This window comes from Barbus barbus, assembly GCF_936440315.1.
Source record: "Barbus barbus genome assembly, chromosome: 3".
NCBI classification, from domain to species: Eukaryota; Metazoa; Chordata; class Actinopteri; order Cypriniformes; family Cyprinidae; genus Barbus; species Barbus barbus.
Window position 1 is genome coordinate 36,150,799 of NC_136731.1, and position 24,824 is coordinate 36,175,622.

The 24,824-nt window shown below is 37.1% G+C and overlaps 1 protein-coding gene across 10 annotated transcripts in view; it reads left to right on the plus strand.

The window, feature by feature from the left end:
* Positions 1-24,824, plus strand: part of clec16a (C-type lectin domain containing 16A) — a 67,456-nt gene that overhangs the window by 35,591 nt on the left and 7,041 nt on the right. For all 10 annotated transcript variants that reach the window (XM_079376712.1, XM_079376711.1, XM_079376708.1 and 7 more), the window contains 11 exons: positions 1,117-1,217; positions 1,797-1,916; positions 4,318-4,427; positions 5,247-5,291; positions 7,008-7,058; positions 8,054-8,182; positions 9,103-9,223; positions 16,477-16,628; positions 18,252-18,456; positions 18,879-19,016; positions 22,423-22,563. In XM_079376712.1, coding sequence (XP_079232838.1) covers positions 1,117-1,217; positions 1,797-1,916; positions 4,318-4,427; positions 5,247-5,291; positions 7,008-7,058; positions 8,054-8,182; positions 9,103-9,223; positions 16,477-16,628; positions 18,252-18,456; positions 18,879-19,016; positions 22,423-22,563 — 1,313 coding nt within the window. The remainder of the gene's footprint in view (positions 1-1,116; positions 1,218-1,796; positions 1,917-4,317; positions 4,428-5,246; positions 5,292-7,007; positions 7,059-8,053; positions 8,183-9,102; positions 9,224-16,476; positions 16,629-18,251; positions 18,457-18,878; positions 19,017-22,422; positions 22,564-24,824) is intronic.

Consider the following 24,824-nt stretch of genomic DNA (forward strand, 5'->3'; position numbering starts at 1 on the left):
AAATGCATTATTCAGTGCCGTAATTTGACTAACCAGCTGAAGTTGGACGTACACTGTGGGCAGACCCGATTAATCGATAATGAGAATCGTTGTCGATGATTTTCATAATCGATAATAATCGATTTTATCGATTAGTTGTTGCAGCCCTAATTACAAGTGTGTTTATTTAACCATTGAAGGCTTATTATTGTACAAAAATAACTTGGTTTAATACTCCCCCGCTCTATGAGCAGCGTCTTCACACTCTGCTCTCAGACATTGATGATTGCATTCCAGTGACTTAAAATCACTTGTTATAAACTGCGTGCAAACAATATGTTTTCATGACCACATAGCACAGCAATGTCACTTGAGTGTGTAACTGCGATGGAGACGATACTCCAAAATCTTTACCAGTTGACAAATTTCTAAAGGTTAATTGTGTTGACCGGTAAATCACCCATCCCTACTTCTGTGACTGTTTTCATTAAGGGTCAAAAGCATCTATACTGCTCCACCTTTTAGTTACATCCATTAAAACTGCATTGTAGTCCAAAATTATGCTTTATGAGCCATTGTATTGTCAGCATTGTTAAAGGGTGTTAACGTTGAACCGATGACCATGCAATTGACTTGTTTTGCTGTTCATTGAAGTGCAGCAAAGCTCCCCTATTTAGATTGGCGTGCTCCAGAGAAAGAGAGCCCAGGACATGTTCAGACTGTTCCCCAAGCCTTTCAAAAGCAATATTTATGTGTTTTCGATATCCCAAGAAATACATGGCATGCCTGTGAAAAAGCATTATTCTTATGAATACTCTGCATGGACATGATGTGATACTTTGATACTAAGAAGAGTTTACACCTGTGGAGAATACTTTTTAGTTTGAGAGGGAGGGAGGTAACTAGCGTTTAGTCTGGATATGAGTGCTTCTCGAAGCCAGTCTAAGTTTGGCATGATTTATAGACAATAACTTGCGTAGTAAATGCCTTTCACATTTGCAACACTCAAACAAAACAGTATGTCCTCACAAACTGCGCAATGCGCATTGCAGACAGTGTTCTGTTGTTCATATTTTTGTGTGATTTCCAGAGAGTGGAATGAAAGAATAGCTGTTATCTTCTTGTTTGTTGTTCTAGGCCCTTCCTGGACATGTTGTATAACGCAATGGACTGTGACACAGAGGATTACCAGGCTCTGTTTGTGCTTTGTCTCCTGTATGCCGTGTCTCACAGTAAAGGTATCTGATCTGTCTCTTCAGGAATAACGGTCTCAAACAAAGCATTTCAAATAAATGGATAATTATGGTAATAGGTGTGAAAGGGTTTCTATATCAAATATTTACAATAATATTAAATAAATTGTAAATAAATATTACCAAAGAAACTTAATGTTTAAACACTTAGACTCTGATACTAATCAGAAATGTTTCTTGAGCAGCAAATCATCATATTGGAATGATCAATGATTTCTCAAGGATCATGTGACACTGAAGACTGAAGTAATGATGCTGAAAATTCAGCTTTGCCATCAAATATATTTAAAAAAAAAAAAGAGAGCAGGAATTGTAAACTTTTGAATATTTCAGAATATAATTTTTATTATATTTTAGAAACATTATGTCCAACCATTCAAAAAAATGCTTACATGTAACATGTTTGCTTTCTTGATAAGGTAATACAGTACTTAATACTGTAATACAATGGTTATATTGTTTCATGATTTCAAAAATTTTAGACAGCTTTACAAGTGTCAGCATCACACTCCAGCATTCTGTTTATAATCTCTTGTTGGTTTATGCATGCGTGTTCATGTGCAGGTATAAACCCAGAGCTCTTAGAGAGGATCCAGCTACCTGTGCCAAATCAAGAGAGGAGCTCTTACAGTCAGGTGTTGGTGGAAAGAGTGATCCGAATCATGAGCCAGGCTGCTCAGCCAGGTACACACACACACACACACACACACACACACACATTCTCACTATACTGTACTTTACAGACAGATTCCAAATATAATCCTTCACCTGCTTAGACATGCTCATTAAATACTACACGCTGCAAATTTCATTGGTGTGCCTGAACTTGACAGTGTAGACCAAAGCACTCACTGTTTATTCAGGGTAGTCCTTGACTCGTATTTTAATACAGTGATTGTGCAACATTTTTATGTGCGCGCACTTTTTTTTTGATGTACTTAATAAATATATCTGATTTCAATGTGTGTGATTCATCAGTGCAAATTATTTTTCAGTTTCTTTTCATAATCAAATAACTTTCTCTAACTCTGAACCAGTGCAATTTTAGTATTATTTAGTTTTTTTGTTTGTGTTGTTTTTATTAGGTTTTGTTTTGATTTTAACTTTAATTTGCTTTTGTGCTTTTGGTAACACTTTAGAATAGGGTTTTTTTTTCCTGAAAAAAAAAATCCTAATTTGCTGGCTATTAATAGTTAGTAAGGTAGCTGTTAAAGTCCTTATGAAATCAAAGTTGACTTTATTTACTTTGTTAGTGCACATAGTCTTGAGGTGAACAATTAGTTTTTTCTTGGTGATCTTTAATTGAAATCTGAACATTTGCGTCTCTGAATTGGCATTCCTTCTCTGATGACGTCAGTTTGACAGCTTGGGCAGAATATGCTTAATGTCCATCCAATCATGAGTGAGAGGTGGAGTACTAAGATAAAACTCCATCCTCTATTCAATTTTCCGTTTCTGTTGGAAATATGTCACCATAGTGAAATACAGTCGGCAGTAACTTCCGGTTCACGTGGACTTTAAGTTTAGGTATAGGGTAGGATTAAGGGATCTAAAATATGATCATGCACAATAAGGCATTAATATGTGCTTTATAAATACTAACAAACAGCCAATATGTTAGTAATATGCATGCTAATAAGCAGCTAGTTAATAGGGAGTATTGGTCTTTAAAATAAAGTGTTGCCATGCTTTTTAGTTTTGATTTTCTTAGTAATTTGAGTTGTTTATTTTATCTCAGTTATTTGTCAATGTAACATTTCAATTTTTCGTTATAAAATATTAATATTTTATTTAGTGCCGTCAAACGATTAATCGCATCCAAAATAAGTCTTTGTTTACATAATGTAGGTGTGTACTGTGTATATTTATTATGTATATGTAAATACACACACATACAGCATTTTGAAAATATTTGCATGTATATATTTATATTCATATAATTTATATTAGATATAGATATTTAATATAAACATTACATATTTTCCTTCAATATATACATGCATGTGTGTGTATTTATATATACATAATTAATGTACACACAGTACACACATATATTATGTAAACATAAACTTTTATTTTGGATGCGATTAATCCCGATTAATCGTTTGACGGCACAATTTTATTTCATTTCAGCTTTTAATTAAAGATTTTGATTGAAATTATTTTTAATTGTTTTAATTTGAACAATAACGGCGCTTCTCTTAAATGACCTTTCTTTCTGCTGAAAATAATATTAAGGGGAAAAAAACAGCCCATAGAAATGCTTTTTTGCAATACTTTTTTTTTTTTTCAGCTCATATCTGAATAATATGCCTTAAATTTTTGCCACTTTTTTTTAGCACATTTTGCCAAAAATCTTGCTGTTTACAGAAATCTCCAGTTTTTTTTTTAAGGAATGTTTCAAAAAGCTTTAGCAACAGTTATTGTCAGTAACCGTAACCAAGGGGGCTAAAGTGCAGTGAAGTGTCACTTGTTATTGATGCATGTTTCTTTAGCTCTGTACCCTTTACCACAGCCTTGTGTAACACAAATTGCAACCAATTTCCTCTGACCGTTGATGTCTTTCACCTTTGTTTAGAGGAATTGTAGCTGATTTCTTCTCGCAGGGCTGCTGTTAATTGTGACATTTGAATGCTGACTTGCTTCACATACTCGCTATACTTGGAATTAAAATGTAGAACTGATTGAGTCCACAATATACACAATGAGCTGTTATCCTCATGTTATATGATTCATTCTCCATTGTGACACTAGCATGACAAGAAGCGAAACACCTCTTTCCCCAAGATCCACAGATTTTCCTCTTCATTTGTGTCATTTTTTTGTCTGCTAACATAGTTGTTTGGCTGTTGCCGTGATTACACATGTCACATCTGAGCTATTCTAATGCCACATACTTCCCTTTTTAAGTCATGTTTGCATTTTTCTCCTCTTGAGAGTCCGAAATTAGTTGCATAATATGAACTGTCACGTGTTTGGTCTGCTTTTACATAATGCCACTTTAATTCAGTTTTAAAATTAGAACAATTGCACCTTATCTGTTTGATCTACTACATCATCACAACTTAGTGTGTGTGTGTTTCAGATGGAAAGGTGCGTCTTGCCACCTTGGAGTTAAGCTGTCTGCTTCTGAAGCAGTCTGTGCTGTCTGGCTCTCAATGCATTATAAAGGACATTCATTTAGCCTGTTTGGAGGTAAGTCTTATCACAGAACATCTCCTACTTCCAAAGAACTTCACTTTACTGTTACACGCTCTGCATTTATATATGCCAGCAACTGTAATAGCTTTGCCAGAATTTTTTTTTTTAAGTTCATGGTGCATAAGATTCAAGTTTACCAAATGGTACTGGTGAAATCCATTAATATTTATATATACATATATAATGTTAGGAAAATTTAAATTGAAGAAAAAAAAATGAAGCAAACAGGAATAAGGTGATAAAATCATTTACATAAATGATGATCAAAGTAATTTATTGACATCAAAGAATATTAATCATTTATTTGTATAAATGAAAATATTAATCAAATTTACTTACATAAATATGAATAATAAATTATGATAGACAATGTTTGCAAACTTATAAGATACATCAAATGTAAGTCATTCTGAATCACTTATATTGTGGTGACTATTTTTACAATGAATGTACATATTATTTATGGCCTGCTTTGTCACTGAATATAAAGGCTTGGAAATTTGGCATTTCACAATAATTTAAAAGGGTGGCTTTTGACACCAAGTTAAAAAACATGATTCATGCTGATTTGCTTATCAACCATTGCATATTATATGATTTAAGACTGGTTGCAACATATTTCTAATTAATCAGTTGTTTCTTAACACAGGCAATATGCACATTTAGGTTTTTCCCAGTCATATTTTCTTACATTGGGTAGCCTTTCATTCTTATTTTGAAACTAGACAGATTTGCAGGAAGTAGGATATTTTACTTGTTTATATTGCGCAACTCAATCATACCATTGCTATGATGATATTTTGTTTTTTTTAGGGTGCTCGAGAAGAGAGTCTTCACCTTCTGAGGCGGTTTTATAAGGCAAGATGGTCTTTTATTTTATTTTCGGTTCAAATAAAAGTCACCAGTTGGTTCAGGTACTTACTGGAACCCAGAGAGTTCAAGGGAGCAGACCTTCATACTAATAATTCTCATAATTACCACCTAGTCACCCCACTTGTATATGATTTCCTTTAAAGTCTGAGGAAGAATTAAGCTCAGACACCTCATCCTAAAGACTTTGTTGTTTTGATATTTGGGAAAATCCCAACAGCTTCCTGTTGAAACTTGTTAGCGGTCTTGGTGGCTCATTCGCATTGAAAAATTTCAGTAAACTACAATTAAACTTAGATTCCTGCAAGATAACGAAGTACAGTAGTGCGTTCAACTTGTGTTTTGGCCGCTCTGCCATTGAAGGACATGTTTTCCAGCTTTTACTGCAGCCTGCAGCACTTTCTTTTTTTTTTTCTTTCTTTTTTTCCTTGAAGTCATTTTCACTCATGAAATTTGAGTGCTCTGGCGTGATTCTGTTTAACGTCCGTGAGAACAACAGCCAGTTTTGCTTTCACAATTCAAAGAAAGCTCTCTTTCGGAATTCTTTATGCAGGCTGAACATTATCCAAAACCTCTGTGACTGTGAGGGATTATGGAGGGCCCTGGGAGGACCCATGTTTTGGTATCTCATCTGCATTTCTTGTGTGCATAATTGATCAGTGTGTCCCAGCTCTTCCAAGAAACTGGACAGACACGTACAGCAGCAGTCACGAGTTTAGACACATCCACTGTTTCTTTATTGTTTCTGTTGTCTACACTATAGCATAATAGTGAAGTCAAAACTATGAAATAACAGAAGTGAAAGCATGGGAATTATGCAGTGACCAAAAATGACTTGTACTGTATATGTGAAAGAGTCAGACTGTTCTGAATAATTTAACTCTTGCTCATTTTCTCTTTAATTCTGTATATCATCACCTTTTCTCATAATGTCCCTCCCTTCATCCTTCCCATGGGGATTTTCATGGAGTGTTCACACTGATACATGTTAAGAGTTGATCTTTCTAGTGTACCAGCGTCAGATGGTAACACAAGTTGAATAACTTATTAATGATAATTCATTTTTAAGAATGTGATAGTCATTATTTAAATAGTTTTTTAGCTTTCCCTGAGGGACATTGGGATTAAGTTTTGACTTTTTTTTCCTCTTTTATTTTAATATACACTATCATTCAGAATTATTATTTTTTTAATGTTCATGAAATGCCACTTGTGCTTACCAAGGCTGCATTTATTTAATCAAAAATACAGTAAAAACAGTAATATTGTGAAATGTTAATATGATTTAAAATGTTTCATATATTTCAGTATAGTTTTAAAATGTAATTTGTTCTTGTGATGATGGTTGAATTATATGCAGCCATTACTTCAGTCTTCAGTGTCACATGATGCTTCAGAAATCATGCTAATACTGAAAATGATTTGCTGCTTAAGAAAAATGTCTTAATATCACTGATGTTGAAAACGGTGTACTGCTTAACAACATTTATTTGAAATTCTGAATCTTTTGTAACATTGTAAATGACTTTGTGGTCACTTTTGATTAGTTTAATATGTCCTTACTACAAAAAATTATTATTTCTTTTAAGCCAGTTTTTACCTTTTAATCCAAATATTACTGACCCCAATCTTTTGAAGAGTCATGTATCCTTTTTTTTTCTTTTATGATAACTTTTTTTCCGTGTAATGTCCCTCTTCCTGCAGGGGGAGGAGATTTTCCTGGACATGTTTGAGGATGAGTATAGGAGCATGATGGTAAGCTGCCTTACTAAACACACAAATTTTGTCTTTTTTGCAACCTTACTGTTATTGTCTGTTATAACCTGATGACACAGCAACACATTCTGCTTCTGGGTGAGAGGAAATCTCTCTTATCAATCAGACATTTACTGGACAAGGAGTGGCTAATGCACCATACGTTTATACTACTTCCTCTTTACAAAACATTGTTTCCTGGGAGTATTGCTTTTCTTAAAGAATTAGCTTGGCTAGAATTAAAGTTTTGCCATTTACTCGTGCTCATTTCATCCTTCCATGTAACACAGAGGAATAAAAAAAAAAATTAAAAACATAAATTTAGTTGCTCTCTCATTTTCCTGCTTATATTGAAAAGAGTGGCCAGGATATTCTTTAAAAGTGAACCTTTAGTGTTTTTGCAGAAAAAAGAAAGTAATTTGGGTTTAAAATGATATGAGAATGAGTAAATGAATCATGGCTGTTGGATTTAAAATGTTGAAAGTGAAAGTTACGTGACATACGGCCAAGTATGGTGACCCATACTCAGAATTCATGCTCTGCATTTAACACATCCTAAGTGCACACACACAGCAGTGAACACACACACACACCATGAACACACACCCGGAGCAGTGGGCAGCCATTTATGCTGCGGCGCCCAGGGAGCAGTTAGGGATTCGGTGCCTTGCTCAAGGGCACCTCAGTCGTGGTATTGAGGGTGGAGAGAGCGCTGGACATTCACTCCCCCCACCTACAATCCCTGCCGGCCTGAGACTCGAACCCGCAATCTTTGGATTACGAGTCCGACTCTCTAACCATTAGGCCACGACCTCCCCAAAATTGTCAAATTTAAACTGTGAATCTTAACTGTCGTGTTTACACTGAACCAACAACAAATGCCAAGAGAGTGTTTATCCAGCCAAATAAATGTTTGTGTTTGGTGGACCAGGATCAACAGGCTCATAGAGTTGATTAATGTTTTTGCATTTTTTCTTTGTTCACTGTGTGTATAGAATAAGCCCCTAAACGTGGAGTATCTTATGATGGATGCATCCATTTTACTTCCTCCCACTGGCACCCCCCTTACCGGCATTGATTTTGTGAAGCGATTGCCCTGTGGAGATGTCGAGAGGACACGCAGGGTCAGTGATCAACATATATACTCATGCTGAAAGATCTCAGATTGTATTATATGGGAGGGTCTTGTGAACTTTTGTCAAATATTTTGGCTTTTTTGTCAAACGTTCTCCCCGAACGTTCTTCACGATCCGTGAAAGTATGTATTTCTTGGCCAGTGTGTGCACCGTTTGTCTTCTGGGAAACCATCCAAAGCTTTTTAGAAATGGATTTCATGTGCTTCAGAAACATAACAATGCCAGGATTTCTGCCATATTGATAATATAGAGTATCAACTTAATTTGGTCTGAATGACAAGTAGCTGATTTTAAATAGGCAAATGCTTACTTGGTGATGCAGAGCCAAAGCTGTAATCAGTGTCTGCGTGTGTAGCCTCGTGGTTAGTGTGTCGGCGTACAGCACAACCGCGCTCAAGGCGACCCGAGTTTGATTCCCATCTCAATGTCCTTTGGCGATCCCGCTCGCCTCTCTCTTCCCAGTGCTTTCCTGTCATCTCTCTACTGTCCTATCTCAATAAAAGGCATAAGAAGCCAATAAAAATAACTTTAAAAAACTGTAATCAGTACCATTATATGTATGTCAGTCATTCAGTAAAGACTGTAGAAGCACTGTAAGTAGTGTTATTTTATGTCTGATATGTACAAAGGAAACTTTAAGCACTGTTTACTTAAGTAAGCAGTTGTTTTACTGTTTTATTTTTCATTAATATTTAACTTTCTACATAAAGGATTGTTGAATATTATATTAGTTATGAAAGTGGTGCCGAGAGTTGTAAAATTTCACAGGTGTCAGTACTGAAACTATGATATCATGACAACTCATGGCATAAATTCCAGGAAGATTCATTGATGCTGCATGTTCATTATTCATTATGGCTGCTATAGCAGATTTAATTGTGTGTGTGTGTGTGTGTGTCTGTCTGCAGGCTATCCGTGTGTTCTTCATGCTGCGCTCGCTGTCCCTACAACTGCAGGGAGAACCAGAAACTCAACTTCCTCTCACCCGACCGGAAGATCTCATAAAGACCGATGATGTGCTTGACCTCAGTAAGGCCTTTACAGTCACACAAACCTGATGCTGAATGAGTTGGTTTTGCAGTTCAAACATTTTCCATTTTTCAGATCTCAACTGTAAGGATTTTTTTCTGCTCGTTCAGGTTTTTATTTGCTTTGCCAACGTTTTTTTCTCACCATCAATTTGTTTCCATCCTGTATAAATTTCTATCTTCTGATCAACACAAAAGAAGATATTTTGAAGAATGTTGGTGACCAAACAGTTTCTGGTCCCCACTGACTTCCATAGTATTTTTCTTTCCATTCTATGGAAGTCAGTGGTTACCAACATTCTTCAAAATATTTTGTTCAACATAAGAAAGAAGGTCATAAGGATTTTGAACAATTTGAGGCAGGGGAAATGACAACAGATTTTTTTTTTTTTTTTTTTTTGGGTGAACTCACAACAAAAAATTATACATTTAAAGGGATAGTTCATCCAAAAATGAAAATTCTGTCATTAATTACTCACCTTCCTGTCATTCCAAACCAGTAAGACCTTCATTCATCTTTGGAACACAAATTAAGATATTTTTGATGAATTCTGAAATCTCTCTGACTCTCTCATAGACGGCAAGGATACTACCACGATCAACGCACAGAAACATAGCATGGACATCGTTAAAATAGTCCATGTGACATCAGTGGTTCAACCGTAATTTTACAAAGCTACAAGAATACTTTTTGTGTGCAAAGAAAAAAAAATAACGACTTTATTCAACAATTCGTCCATTTTGGAGAGTACCCACTGAATGTAAACAATGTTCTGTGTCAGCTGCGCCACGCGGAAACGTTGTTTTCGTTCAGATCAAAGCGTAAACAATGTAGAAAACGTATTCGCGTGGCACAGCTGACACAGAACAGCATACGTTGTTTACGTTCAGTGGATAATCTCAAAAATAAAAGAGACGGCATATGATTTTCCAATGATTTTTTTTTACAACAATGTTCAGTTAATCACAGAAACCAAATGTTTAGTTCTACAAGGATTAAAATGGCCCTATTATATCCTTTTGCAAAGTCTTGATTTTGTTTTTAGGATGTTCTAGAATTCACATAACAATCCTTGATTGTTCCAAAAACATTATTTTTGACACATTTTACATTATTGCAGCACCTCACTTCCCAGTCTTCTCAAATGAGCTGTTAGTTCCAGTTTCAATGAAACCCCTCCTTCCAAAATACGAAAAGCGCTCTGATTGGTTAGCTGGCCCAGTGCTTTGTGATTGGAGAACCGCTGAGAGCGTGTTCTGGAAAAGTCATAACATAACTGTGAGTTTCCGTCTGCTCAGCTGTAAATATTAACAATGGCGTAAATTTTTTCTTTTTCCAATTTTGCCATACCAATTCAATTTTATTTTTATAGAGTCTATGGTCTAGTGAACCAGCCAACCAGGCCTCACCTCCTTTTTTGCATATTCCATGGGCAGGAGTTATTTAACTGACTTCATTTGTGACTTCACCATATCTGGCAGAGGCACACTGTCGTCCGAACTTGTTGTAGTTGTAGAGAATACCTCCCTTTGTAGTGGACTTTGACCTTGCAGATGTTTTTTTTATATATATTAACAGCAACATTACACTTAAATTAAAGATGAAAAAGCATAATAGGACCACTTTATAAAACATTTATATGCCCAATAAATGTAAGATTCAGTGACCTCACATCCCCCAACGTGACCCGATGACGTTTTTGTTCAGTCCTTCTTTTCTTAGCATTTAAATTCTCTCAAATCCACTTTACAAAAATTGATTGTGGTTGCTTATAAGATTTTAGCTATAAAATCATAAAAATCCTACCTCGCTCATAACATCCTGCTCTTATCATTACAAGGATTACTACTCAGTTTCATGCGAATCTTTGCGATAACTTGATAACAAACATCTACAGCTGAGTGATTCACATACACTGAATTGTGTGCTAGCTCTTGTTTCTGTGGTATCAGATAAAGTGCAGTTAGATAAAGGTGAAACTGCAGCCCTTCGGTTGAGTTTTAATAGAAAAAGAACATAGTCAATATATTTCTCATGAACTGTGACCATCTCCTTGGTTTTGAGTTCCACGTTAAGACCTTCCTCGTTGTATCTAGCACTCAGTCACGAAGTGTTTACCACACATGATGAAATTCATGCTTCTTTCATGCAATCTGTGGGTTTGCACTGTTAACCGATTTTCACTTCACCCCAGATGTGTTGCATGGAGGCCCTTGGTCTCAACACCTCCAGCTCAGTTCTTGTGTCCAGGTGTCCTGGTTAACTCAGGTCGTCTCACTTTGACAGGTAAGAAAGAGGGGGTGTGCGCAAAGACAACTGACTCAGACCTTCCACTGTCGCTGAGGCCTTTGCTAGAGCTGGTGCAGCTGTTGTGGGCAGCAGCCTTGAGCTCTTCCAGTATATCTCATGTCTAACAGTAAGGCTGCTTGAGAAGCACCTACGGCATGGGTCAGAGAGTGGGCAGAACGAGCCCTGGAAGTGTGAGCAGGTGGGAGGAAGTTCAGATTTTTGCTGCCAAAATCAACCCTGCAACTTCCTGTCTCACAGCCGTTTGTGCATAAAAGGGTTAATGCACAACGCATGACATCGGCTGACTGTTTTTGCTCTGGGTTTGAACCGGTTTCATTTGTGAAGAGCAATGTTAGGTCAAGTGGATGAAGATTTAAGTCTGTTAGTCTAGCATTAAACCTGGTTTTATGTTTAAGAATCTATTTTTAAATTTATATGTAAAATGAAAAATGTTCTTTGTTTTAATAATGTCAAAATCCTAAAAATGAATCATTTTGATTCAGAATTAATTTATTGAATTGTCCAGACTCATTTGTTCCTTTAGATCATTTAAAAACCTTAAAATGAATCATTGTGAACCATTTCTGTGTTTTGAAAATTTCTAAATCCAAAAAATGAACCGAACAAATCCAATGAATCATTCAGATGAATTTGTGAACCATTTCTTTGTCTTGAAATTTTCAAAATCCTAAAAATGTTATGACATAAGATTAATTCCCGCTGGATAATATGATCATCAGATTTTATACAATTTGTGGAGTTCATGGAGCTCAGATCCTACTCTAAATAAAGCCAAAATGGGGAGAAACCAAATATTAAAATTAATCATTCTCTTAATTTAACTTTTCACCCAAATTATTGTGCTGATAATATAATTTACAATGAAAGGACTTTTGGACCCCACTATATGTCTGCAAACATTTTAACACATAAAATAATCTCCAGTTTTCATATCTGGAAAATCTTTTGTACATCCCCCAGCTTCACAGTAACTACAGCTGGTTCATCTTGCACCATCATGATTTGTGATAACATTAGCCTTTTATGTTCTTTTTTATTGTGCATCCTGGAATGGCTCATCAGTGAGTGGATGAAACAAGCACCTCGCTATCAAATGACGAGAGAGTCAGTCAGACAGATAGACAGACAGATCGACCTGAGAACCTGACGTGCCACTGATCTGTGTTATTTTTAGATGTGCAGGAAATGATGCATGCGCACAACACAGTAGACGCAGTGCATTGTGCGAACTTTGTGTGAACATGAATTCTTGCTGAATATTTTCCACTCTTTGCTGTCGTTTTTTTTTTTTTAGAACACATTAACTGAAACGTTGAACTGAGTTGCAGCTACACTACATATTCAAATGTATTTTGTGCCCTTGTTTCATTTTTTGCATGCATATACATAATTGGTGCACATGACATGTGAACACTTTCAGACGAAGTTCTCAGAAAAAGTTTCTCTCCTTAAACACTTAGTCACATGGTGCTTTTGCATGTAACACCCCACCCCCACTTTGGTTTAGAGCTGAAATCTCTTCTATTAATTGGGGTTTGTTAAAATAGACAAGCACATTACATTTTCTCATAAAATTACACAGGATGTAACTATATATTGATTTAGCTGGTGGTGTCTGGAAGATTTGATTCAGTTGCTCATCCAGGGTTAGAGTGAGCGATTTGTCCTGCAATAAACTACATTTATTGTGTGTATTGAAAACTACGTTTTCTACGTTATTGTTTAGTTGACTCTTGCTTCAGGATTCCCAAGGTCATGAATAACCTGAAATATGAGGGAATTGTTATGTTTTTCTAGCAACGACATCTTAAAGGGATAGTTTACCCAAAAATGAAAATTCTGTCATAGTTTACTCATCCTTAAGTGTCTCCAAATCTGTATGAAATTTGTTATTCTTTTTAACACAAAAGATATTTTTAAGAATATTCATAACCAAACAGTTGACGGTAGCCATTGACTTCCATAATATTTTGGAAGTCAATGACGACCATCAGCTGTTTGGTTACCAACATTCTTCAAAACAACCTGCTTTTGCGTTAAACAGAGAAAAAAGAAATTTGCACTGGTTTGGTGAGCTGTTTGTTGTTTTGATTAGTAAAGTTTGATTAAAGTTTTAGTTATGATTTGCTTCCCCCCCCCCCCATGTTTCAACACTGCGCTTTCACACCTTAGACTTGGAAAAGACTCCAGAAATGGGCATGTAAAGCTGTGGAAAAGTGGAAGTGTAGAGGGTGGGAAGAGGGGAGAAAACTACACAGGCCAACAACACTCATTATACAGACAGATGAATATTTAAAATAGAAAGAATAAAGGCATAGTTACTTTTTGTTTACTCTTCTTTGAATTTTCGGTCCATATATCATAGTTTGTTGTTTATCACAATAAACTGTCTTGTGATCGCGTTCATGATCAGACGCACCACTATATAAGTGCCCTTATTTGCATGTATTTTACTTGAAGACAAGATATGTGCGCATACACGGTGCTGGTTCACGTTTGGAGCACATGAACATATCATATTTTCAGAGAATATGAAATGTGCACAAAAACTTGAAACATGTTTGCGCCGGTCCATCTGTGAACTACGGTCCGCACAGCAAGTGTTGTTGCAGAAACTGCTCTCTCATGCGCACTCTACGTGTTGTTACACATTAAATATTGTTACTGTTATGTTTACAGAGGTAAAGTGACAGCGCAGAAGCTCTTTAATGAGATTTGAATTCTCTGCTGTAAGATAACCTCATGCATAATATTACACAGTGATTGGATCATAAGAGTTCATTCTCATGAATAATACTGAGAAAAGCTCGGTAAACCAGAAGATTGACATGGCTCCAAAAAATTAAACAAATAACCACTTTTTCCTTAGAAATAGACACAACAAATGCTATTGTTGTTTTCACTGATGTGCAACCTGTAAATGTTAAAGGAATAGTTCCCCCAAAAATTAAAATTTTATGTTTATCTGCTTACCCCAAGGTCATCCAAGATGTAGGTGACTTTGTTTCTACAGTAGAACACAAACAAAGGTTTTTAACTCAAACCGTTGCAGTCTGTCAGTCATATAATGGCAGTCAATGGGACTCACGGCTTTGAGAGAAAAAAGAAACATACACAGACAAAACCAAATTAAACCCTGCGCCTTGTGACGATACATTGAGGTTTAAAGACACGAAACAATCGGTCTGTGCAAGAAACTGAACAGTATTTATATAGTTTTTTTACCTCTGATCTGCCGCCCGGTCCAGTTGTCCTGAGCGCGTTCACAACAGGCCGGCACGTGACGAGTCTTCTTCTTCAGTGCTCTCAAATGGACCATTGACACTCCCAATTGAGATTGTAGATAGAGTGTCAATGGTCCATTTGAGAGATAGGTGGAGGTAAACGCACTCAGGACAATTGGACAGTGCAGTGGATCAGAGGTAAAAAACTATATAAATACTGTTCAGTTTCTTGCACAGACCGATTGTTTCGTGTCTTTAGACTTCAATGTATCTTCACGAGCCACAGGGTTTAATTTGGTTTTAGTTATGTTTGTTTTGTTTTTTTCTCTCAAAGCCGTGAGTACCATTGACTGACATTATATGACTGACAGACTGCAACGGTTTGAGTTAAAATCTTCGTTTGTGTTCTACTGAAGAAACAAAGTCACCTACATTTTGGATGTCCTTGGGGTAAGCAGATAAACATCAAATTTTCATTTTTGGTGAACTATCCCTGGTGTGTTTTCGAGTTTCATGACCCTAACTATTGCTTAGTGACGCTGATTACTAAACAGGTTCTTCAGAGAAGATCCGTTTTCCTGAATTGATCAAACTGGTTCACAAGTATGAATGATTCATTATATTAGTTCGAATGAAGTTACCCAGCTTCCACATAAACCCACTGCCATTTATAGACACTGAAGTGAAGGCTCTTTGTTCTATTTCCTTTTTTTTGAATACAACTTCATCATGAATCAGCCAGCATAACCACATGTAACCACCCTGAAGTGTATCCTGATTGTCCTTAGGATATGAGAATCCACAGAGCTGGTGTGAATCATGGTATATGTGGCTTTAAAAACGGAGAACTACTGTGCCTCAGCTGTCTGGTTAGCTAGTTAGACGGTGTGTATTCTATGGTATACGGGCAGATCATTTTCCCCAGAGGCAACACAATTCTCTGTCATCACTTTTGGTTGCGAGTTAAAAGGAAGAGCAGCGCTTGCTATTTCAGCTCTAAAGTAATTCCTCAACCATTCAGTGTGACTTCTTAGGAAGTTCAGAGAGAAACTGGTACAAAGTCATAGTACCTCAGTTGTGACGATGCTATTTCAGTTATTAGTTTAGTTGGTCTACCTAAAACCAACTTCAAACGTTCATGACCTACCTCTCTTATTTACCCCTCCCCATCTTCCCCCACCCCCCTCTCCACCCACCTGTGAGTAGCTGTGATGCTCTGTATAGCTCATGACTCACTGGAGTGTTTTTGAAAACTCCCGCATGTCTGAATACAATCTGATTTCATGCCAGGTTAACACACTCTCAGTTACTGAGTCTTTAATGTGATTGAATTCACCCTGCGCTAACATTTTCTCAACGCTTTATAATAGGAAGTGCATGACTATATTTAGTTGTGTAAGGCCTACTGTTTCTTTGGAAATAGATTAGGTGGTTGAATTGAAAATTTTATGCTAAATTTCCTGACGCATGTGATCAGAGTCTACTAATGCAATGTAGTAATGTCGAAATCCTAATGTAAGTGGGCATATCTGGACTTGCATATTTGTACAATTTTTTTCACTGGGGTTTGTTTTGAATGCATGAAGTTGTTACACAGTGTTCCCATCCACAGTCTGAACTTTGACCTTTTATGGTTTGTTTTTTTACTGATTTATGTAAGTTTGTTGAAGGACCCTTGGAATTAACTATCAATTATTCTACCTTATTTTTCCCTTGTAGATAACAGTGATCTTATTGCTTGCATGGTGGTGAGTAAAGACGGGGTTCAAGCTCAGCGCTTCCTGGCTGTGGATGTGTACCAGATGAGTCTTGTGGAACCGGATTCAAAACGTCTCGGCTGGGGTGTTGTCAAGTTTGCTGGCCTTTTACAGGTCTGCTTTGTTCCCACTCCTACACTGCAAACATGACACTCAAACCAAAAAAAAAGTACATTTTGGCCACATTCTTGTCAGAACTATGATCTTCAGCTCAGAGATGAAAGTCTGATTGTAAAGTTAATGCATGTAACAAAGGAGGGTATTTAAAGGCTTTGGTTGTTTTTAGCTGTTGCAGTTCTGCATTAATATTGTTTCTAACAAAGAGATCAGTTAAATGCTGTCATTTGCTTTGCAGTGCAAACATATGACTAAATTTGTGTAAATATGGATATGATGTGCGACTTGTAAGTTGCTGCATTTTTTTATTTTTTTTACTTTTCATCCAATCATGTTATACAATGCAAAATTAAGGTTTAATGCATACTGTATTTGGTAACAATGTTCCCTCTAATTTTTTTCTTGCTGAGCAAAACTTTTCTCTATTGGCTGGACATTTCGGCCACCTGAGCAAAAACATTCTTTATACCAGACCTGTACAGTGCACACAGAAAAAAAAAATGTGTTACTTTTAACTTTAATGTGCTATTTACAGTGTATTTGATTTGATCCTTGATGTAACAAAATGATGCACATTTTAGGTTACCTGAGAAAACATTTTTACAGTGCTTTGTTGCCAAGAAATTCTATTAAAAAATCTCACACAGAACAGTTCACTTCTTTATAATAATAAAATATAATATAGCTGATATGAAAAACATGAAGCCGTTATTGTGCATGAATTCCTTGAGGTCAATTAAACATTAGGCTTATAATATAATATTAAAAATATATATATTCAATAAATATTTTCAAAAAAAGTGAACATGGGAATTCTTTTACAGTTATCTAAACATCCCTATGTAGTAGAGTTCGCACACTACTACACCTGTATTGGCTCCCGTGTTGAGCTGTTTCGTCCCCAGCCAGTGAAGTATTCTATTTCTACAGCGACTCATTTGGCGCACATCTTCCTCTTTCTATGAGACCTGTACACCGCATTCACCGGTTCTAACTCTAGAGTGACACCAACTCTATAGCGGTTTGCCCGAGCATTGCAATTATTTAGCATTTAGTACAATTTCAATCAAATGGCATTACAAACTCATTTTTCATGTGTCCTGTGGCGTATTATTTGTTCTGCACGGCTGCGTACACGCGCAGGTTAGAGGAAACATTGTTTGGTGATGTGTTGCTTCGAAAACCTCTGTGAGCATCCTGGCAACTTAAGATTCATGAGCAAAACCTAATAGTATATTTAAATGACCACATGGAAACACGTTTGCAGTTAGGCATTTTACAAATCATTCTCTTTAGCCAAACTTGGTCTTAAGTGGTTCCTTTCAGCTACTTGTCAGCACAACAATTAAGTCATTAGGTGCAGCTATTTGATGACGGAAGTAATTATTATTAGTAGTAGTTGTAGTATGGGGATTGATTTTTCAGAAGACATTTCCTCAAAGGCACTGGAAGTGTTATAGGAAAGCCCAAAAATAAAAAAAGAATACCAAATTAATTCTTAAACTAATTCTGAAAACAAAAAAAGCAAAAAATGAATAAACACATTATTTTCAAAAACATTGTTGTCTGAGAAACCAGCATTCACATTTCCAGATTTTAATCTAATGCTTATGTTCACAGGACATGCAGGTTTCAGGTGTAGAAGACGACAGCAGGGCTCTGAACATCATCATACACAAGCCCACGTCTAACCCTCACGCCAAGCCTGTGCCCATCCTGCAGGCTAATTTCATTTTTGCAGACCATATTCGTTGCATCATCGCCAAACAGCGACTAGCCAAGGGCCGCATCCAGGCCAGACGCATGAAAATGCAGCGAATAGCAGGTCAGGTCTTGGCGGTAATTTGCCTTTAAGCCAAAGCCATAAACTGTGTTTTTACAGCAGCTTGTATCTTCTGTTTATAAATGATACTTCTGAAACCTCCCAGCTGTTGTGCAACCTTGGGGGGGTGGGGGTCAGTTGAGTTGAATGGGGTCAGTTGAGCTGAATGGGGTCAGTTGAGTTGGACTTTAGTTATACTTTAACTGCCCAGAATAACATTCTGAATTAATGGATGCCAGGGGCAATAAGTTTAATTGTACTGATTCCCAGAGACGCATGGAATTTCCCTTTAGCTTGGATTTTACGATTTAGTTTTAATTGTAGCTGGAAAAATTTATTAATATTTTTGTCACACATTCTTATTTTTAATTTTTTGCTCATGTTATCTTTTTTTCCCCTTCTTTTCATAAATATTCATCCTCCAGCTCTGTTGGACCTTCCTGTTCAGCCTTCCACAGAGGTTCTGGGCTTCAGCCAGCCGTCTGTTGCTTCATCTCTGCCTTTTCGCTTCTATGACCAGTCCAGACGCGGCCCAGCCTTCGCTTCTGTAGATAAAGTTCCAGGTAAATGTGTGAATGATTGAGGAGGAAATCACAGAAGATTAAGGTGCCAGGTGTTTTTTAAATGCTTCTTGCTTTTTTAATTTAAGCTTCTCGAGGTTGCATTAAATTAATTAAAAATAGCAGTAAATGACAGTAAAAATTTAATTGTTACAAAAAGACTTCGGTCAAATAAATGCTGTTCTTTTGAACTTTCTGTTCATCAGAAAATTTGGAAAAAAATTGTTGCGTTTTCCACAAAAATTATCAGCATATTATTAATGATTTCTGAAGGATCATGTGACACTAATGACTAGAGTAATGGCTGATGAAAATCAGATTTGCATCACAGGAATAAATTACATTTTTAAATATATTAACCCCTAAATTTTTAACAGTGGTTTAGTTTATAATTTCACACTTTTATTAATCAAAATTCTGAACAAAAATGAATGTCTAGCCTGTCTTCAGTTGCCGTTTTTGAGAAAGCTGCTGCATACTTTCTTACGGATGATTTGGTGGTAGATGAGTTCTTAATGTAAGCTTTCTATTTTATGGAAAAGTGCTCACAACATTAGAGGTTCCTGTTTCTGTTGCAGTATAAGATATATTTAATATATGTTGTGAAACATTTACCTCTTTTGCATTTTTTATTTCTGAAAGGGACTTGCTCACTCACTTCTCTTTGTGGAGATTTGCACAGAAATTAGACTAATTCTCAACTATTGCACATCCTAATTTTGTTTTCCCCAGAATTTCTCTAGTGCTCTTCTAAGTTATAGTTCTGTTTTGTCTGAAAAAGGTTTCTAGGTAATGCTTCCTCTCTACCAGCTGTGAGTCTGAGCAGTCATGGTATACAACCCTTATTTAGACTTTTGGATCCAGACCAGTTGGTCATTCACAAAGTAATGTGGTTTAATGTGCATTTAAGTGTGATGACTATATGTGTGTGTGTGTGTGTGTGTGTGTGTGTGTGTGTGTGTGTGTGTGTGTGTGTATATATGTATGTGTGTATGTGTATGTGTATGTGTGTGTGTATATATATATATATATATATATATATATATATATATATATATCTATCAAACCACCTAAACCACTGCTCAGCCAAATACAGCAAAACAAGCTAACAAGCCCCCTCATCAAAAAAAAAAAAAAAATAAATCCGCCATATCTCTCAATATTTACAAAATGTATTGAGACTTTCAGATTTCAGTAGGATTGTGGTGGTTTTTAATTTTGCAAAAGTGAGTTCTCTGTATAGGGAAATGGATGACTAATAGCTGTCTCTCAGTCCCTTTTGATGACGTGTTGTTGGTTCAGGTAAAAGAGATTGTGGTTCCCAGAACTCTTGGTTTGATGCCAAGTCTGTTCATTGCCTGCCATTGGATCACATTAAAGTCATTTGGATAATTAAGATTATTTGTACCAAAATGTAGGAATGAGATGAATTAGTGTTTCAATAATCGGCAGGTAAGGGTATGTAGTTGTGAGTAGTGTTGTCAAAAGTACCAACCACGATACCATTCGGTACTGAAATTTTAAAATCTTAGCGCTCAAATCTTAGCGGGAAATGGACGTTTTTAAAATTTCAGTACCGAATGGTATCGTGGTCGGTACTTTTGACAACACTAGTTGTGAGTGTATATGGGACCTCTTTATTTTTATTATTTTGTAATTGGATGGAGACGGGTCATTATTTATTAGAGGACTAATGTCCACACTCAAATCTTCACTTTAATCCACAGTACAGTACAGTGGGGAAAAAAACATTTTTGATCCCTTGCTGATTTTGTATGTTTGCCCACTGACAAAGAAATGATCAGTCTATAATTTTAATTGTAGGTTTATTTGAACAGTAAGAGACAGAATAACAACAAAAAAAATCCAGAAAAATGCATTTCAAAAAAGTTATAAATTGATTTGCATTTTATTGAGTCAAATAAGTTTTTGACCCCTTCGCAAAACAAGACTTAGTACTTGGTGGCAAAACCCTTGTTGGTAATCACAGAGATCAGATGTTTCTTGTAGTTGGCCACCAGGTTTCCACACATCTCAGGAGGGATTTTGTCCCACTCCTCTTTGCAGATCCTCTCCAAGTCATTAAGGTTTCAAGGCTGACGTTTGGGAATTTGAACCTTCAGCTCACTCCACAGATTTTCTATGGGATTAAGGTCTGGAGACTGGCTAGGCCACTCCAGGACCTTAATGTGCTGCTTCTTGAGCCATTCCTTTGTTGCATTGTTGCCCGTGTGGTTGGGTCATTGTAATGCTGGAATACCCATCCATGACCACGACCCAATTTCAATGCCCTGGTTGGCCTCAGTGCCCTGGCCCTGATGGTATATGGCCCCGTCCATCGTCCCTTTTGATGCGGTGCAGTTGTCCTGTCCCCTTAGTGGAAAAACACCCCCAAAACATAATGTTTCCACCTCCATGTTTGACGGTGGGGATGGTGTTCTTGGGGTCATAGGCAGCATTCCTCCTCCTCCAAACATGGCGAGTTGAGTTGATGTCAAAGAGCTGGATTTTGGTCTCATCTGACCACAACACTTTCACCCAGTTCTCCTCTGAATCATTGGCAAACTTCAGACGGGCCTGTATATGTGCTTTCTTGAGCAGGGGGACCTTGCGGGCGCTGCAGGATTTCAGTCCTTCACGGCGTAGTGTGTTATCAACTGTTTTCTTGGTGACTATGGTCCCAGCTGCCTTGAGATCATTGACAAGATCCTCCCGTGTAGTTCTGGGCTGATTCCTCACGTTCTCATGATCATTGAAACTCCAAGAAGTGAGATCTTGCATGGAGCCCCTGGCAGAGGGAGACTTACAGTTATTTTGTGTTTCTTCTATTTGCAAATAATCACACTGTTATCACCTTCTCACCAAGCTGCTTGGCGATGGTCTTGTAGCCCATTCCAGCCTTGTGTAGGTCTACAATCTTGTCCATGAGATCCTTGGACAGCTCTTTGGTCTTGGCCATTGTGGAGAGTTTGGATTCTGATCGATTGATTGCTTCTGTGGACAGGTGTCTTTTATACAGGTAACAAACTGAGATTAGGAACACTCCCTTTAATAGAGTGCTTCTAATCTCAGCTCCTTACCTGTATAAAAGACACCTGGGAGCCAGAAATCTTGCTGACTGATAGGGGATCAAATACTTATTTGACTCATTAAAATGCAAATCAATTTATAACTTTTTTGAAATGCGTTTCTTTCTGGATTATTTTTTTTGTTTTGTTATTCTGTCTCTCACTGTTCAAATAAACCTACCATTAAAATTATAGGCTGATCATTTCTTTGTCAGTGTGCAAACATACAAAATCATCAGGGGATCAAAAAAAAAATTTCCCCACTGTATGCCAGGACATTCAATGATACCAGGTCTGTCAGTGTCTAAGTGATTTGCATGTGCCGTGTGTTTGCTTTCCAGGTTTTGCAGTTGCTCACATTACTCAGCACAACCCCTCATCATCCTCCTCCACCTCACTCCCTTCTAGTGGCCCCACCGGCCCCGCTGACTCTGCCACAGCCAGCAGTGCATCCACTCACACCTTCACACAGAGTCAAACAGGTAACAAACACACTCACATATGCAACTCCCTTCTCTACTTTTGCTTAACCACGCTATTTTACTACCAACTGAAACAGGTTCATCGCTGATAAATCGCATTTGATTATGAACGCAATTTTGCGTGGCTTGTCAGCGAACTATTGCTCCGTGTATTAAATGCCGCTCCATCTGAAAGCAGGTGATGGAGATTTACTGCTAATCGAAGAACCAGCTTTACTGACGAGATGCGCATGACAATCGCATGCGATTAATCGTGCAGCCCTAGCGCTGCTACAGAAACACCCTATTTGCAAAGAAACAGATTGCGTAATCTTTTTTGTTTTTCTCACAGTAGATCAGACTATGTGATATCCAGGGTCCAAGATTACTTTTTTTGCCACACTTGTCAATGGCAAATTGACAAGTGTTTTACTCATTCTCATGAAAAACATTTCTTGTCATTTTCCTTTGTATATTTGCAGCAAACAATGCAGGTCATTGTCTCTTGCATCATTGTGTGTCTGTCAGTTGCCAAAGAGTGATTTTGTTCCCTGTATTTTCCCTGTATCTGTTTTTTATGCATTTCCACAGATCTGGAATCAGATCAGACGTTTTATGAATAATTGCATTGTGATTTACATTTACACGTTTGGCAGATGCTTTTATCTGGAGCGACTTACATTGCATACAAGGTATACATTTTAGCAGTTCATGTATTCCCTGGGAATCGAACCCCTGACTTTGGCATTGCTAGCGCATGCTTTACTGTTCGCTATACATGTTGCTGTACATACAACACCATTTAATTAAATCTTCTAAGCCAGTTTGTACTTTCATTTAGTGCTTGGCAAGTGTTCATTTTGGATCCTGCTGATATCACAGTCCCACTTTTACAGTATCAATTTTATTGTTGCAGCCATATAAATGCATATTATAACCTGCCGTTGCACTATTACAGCTATAGTACATGGTTATACGTAGGTTAAAGACCCGTACACACCAGGGATGAGATGATAACTATTGCAATAACTATAAATATACAATTTTAACAATCCTTCTAATTCTAGAGAATAGGGAAGTCTACTCCACAGCTATAACAGTAAAGATACAGAGAAACAATATCGTTGGAATTACTTTCGGAACGCTTTTTTTCAGCCGATGAACAATTTTTTAAAAATGGCAGCTAATCAGTGATTACACGCATTGAAAGCAGCAGATAACGTAACTGTAGTGTTTATTTAACATATTGTTATCATCCGTTGCTGTGGACACTAATATAGTTATCATTCTCTGTGTGTTAAGACCATGCTTCTTTTACTATAAGCTCAAAGCCTCATAGCTCATACTCTCTAGTTATTTTTTTAATCTTCAATTGCATGTAAATGTGGTTGAATGTGTGAGTTCATGTAATTTCATGTTGACATCATCTTGTCAGACAGCCAGTTTTATCAAAATTAGCAAGGCACGAATTCCCTGGTAAGCTGTGGTCAAGTACTTGTTTAAATGGAAGACTATTTTATGACTACCAGCTAAATATTCCTCCAAAGGGCCTTAAGAATTGATGCTGGGTAGAACAAGAGTCTCTGAGGGACTTTGTTCACTTCTAAAGGTCTGTATAGCGTCTGGCTGCTCTTTCTATCTCTGCCTCCTACACTGCATCTGTCAGCAGATCGCTGGTGGTCAGGTGTGGTTTTGGAAGAACTTGAAAACTCACAAAGTCTTCACACCACACGAGCCCAGGAGCCAATCTGGTGGCTAATTCTCTGAATAGAGGAGTGGAGTCTTGTGGCCTCTGTGAAGTCTCCTACAGATTTCAGTTTTTTGCGGGGGCGTTTAACTAATACGGTCATGGACTTTTTTCATTTCTTTCATTATGTATCTCAGTTCCTTCTGTTCTCTGAATCACTATGATGATCTATTTTGAAATACAGTGACCTTTTGGGGTTGTCTGAGGTGAAACTGTCCATGTCATTTAATAATCTCTTTGATTATTTTTTTTTTTTTGGACAGAGTCTTGTGAAGTCACTCAAGTTGTTTGAATAAGGACACTGTCACAAACACCCAAGTGCACCAGTGTGAGCTGACCACATTCATTGTTAGTTAATGCATTGTGGGGCGGCACATCTTTGTAGAGAAGTTCTTAGAAAAAGCAGCGGTAGTAGCAGATGACATATTGTTTTGAAGGTGTGGATTTGTGGTGAGACATCCATTTCTCCCTCGGTCTCTGTCATAACAGACATGTACCACATAGTGGTATTCAACCTGCATAGTGTTAAAGTCAA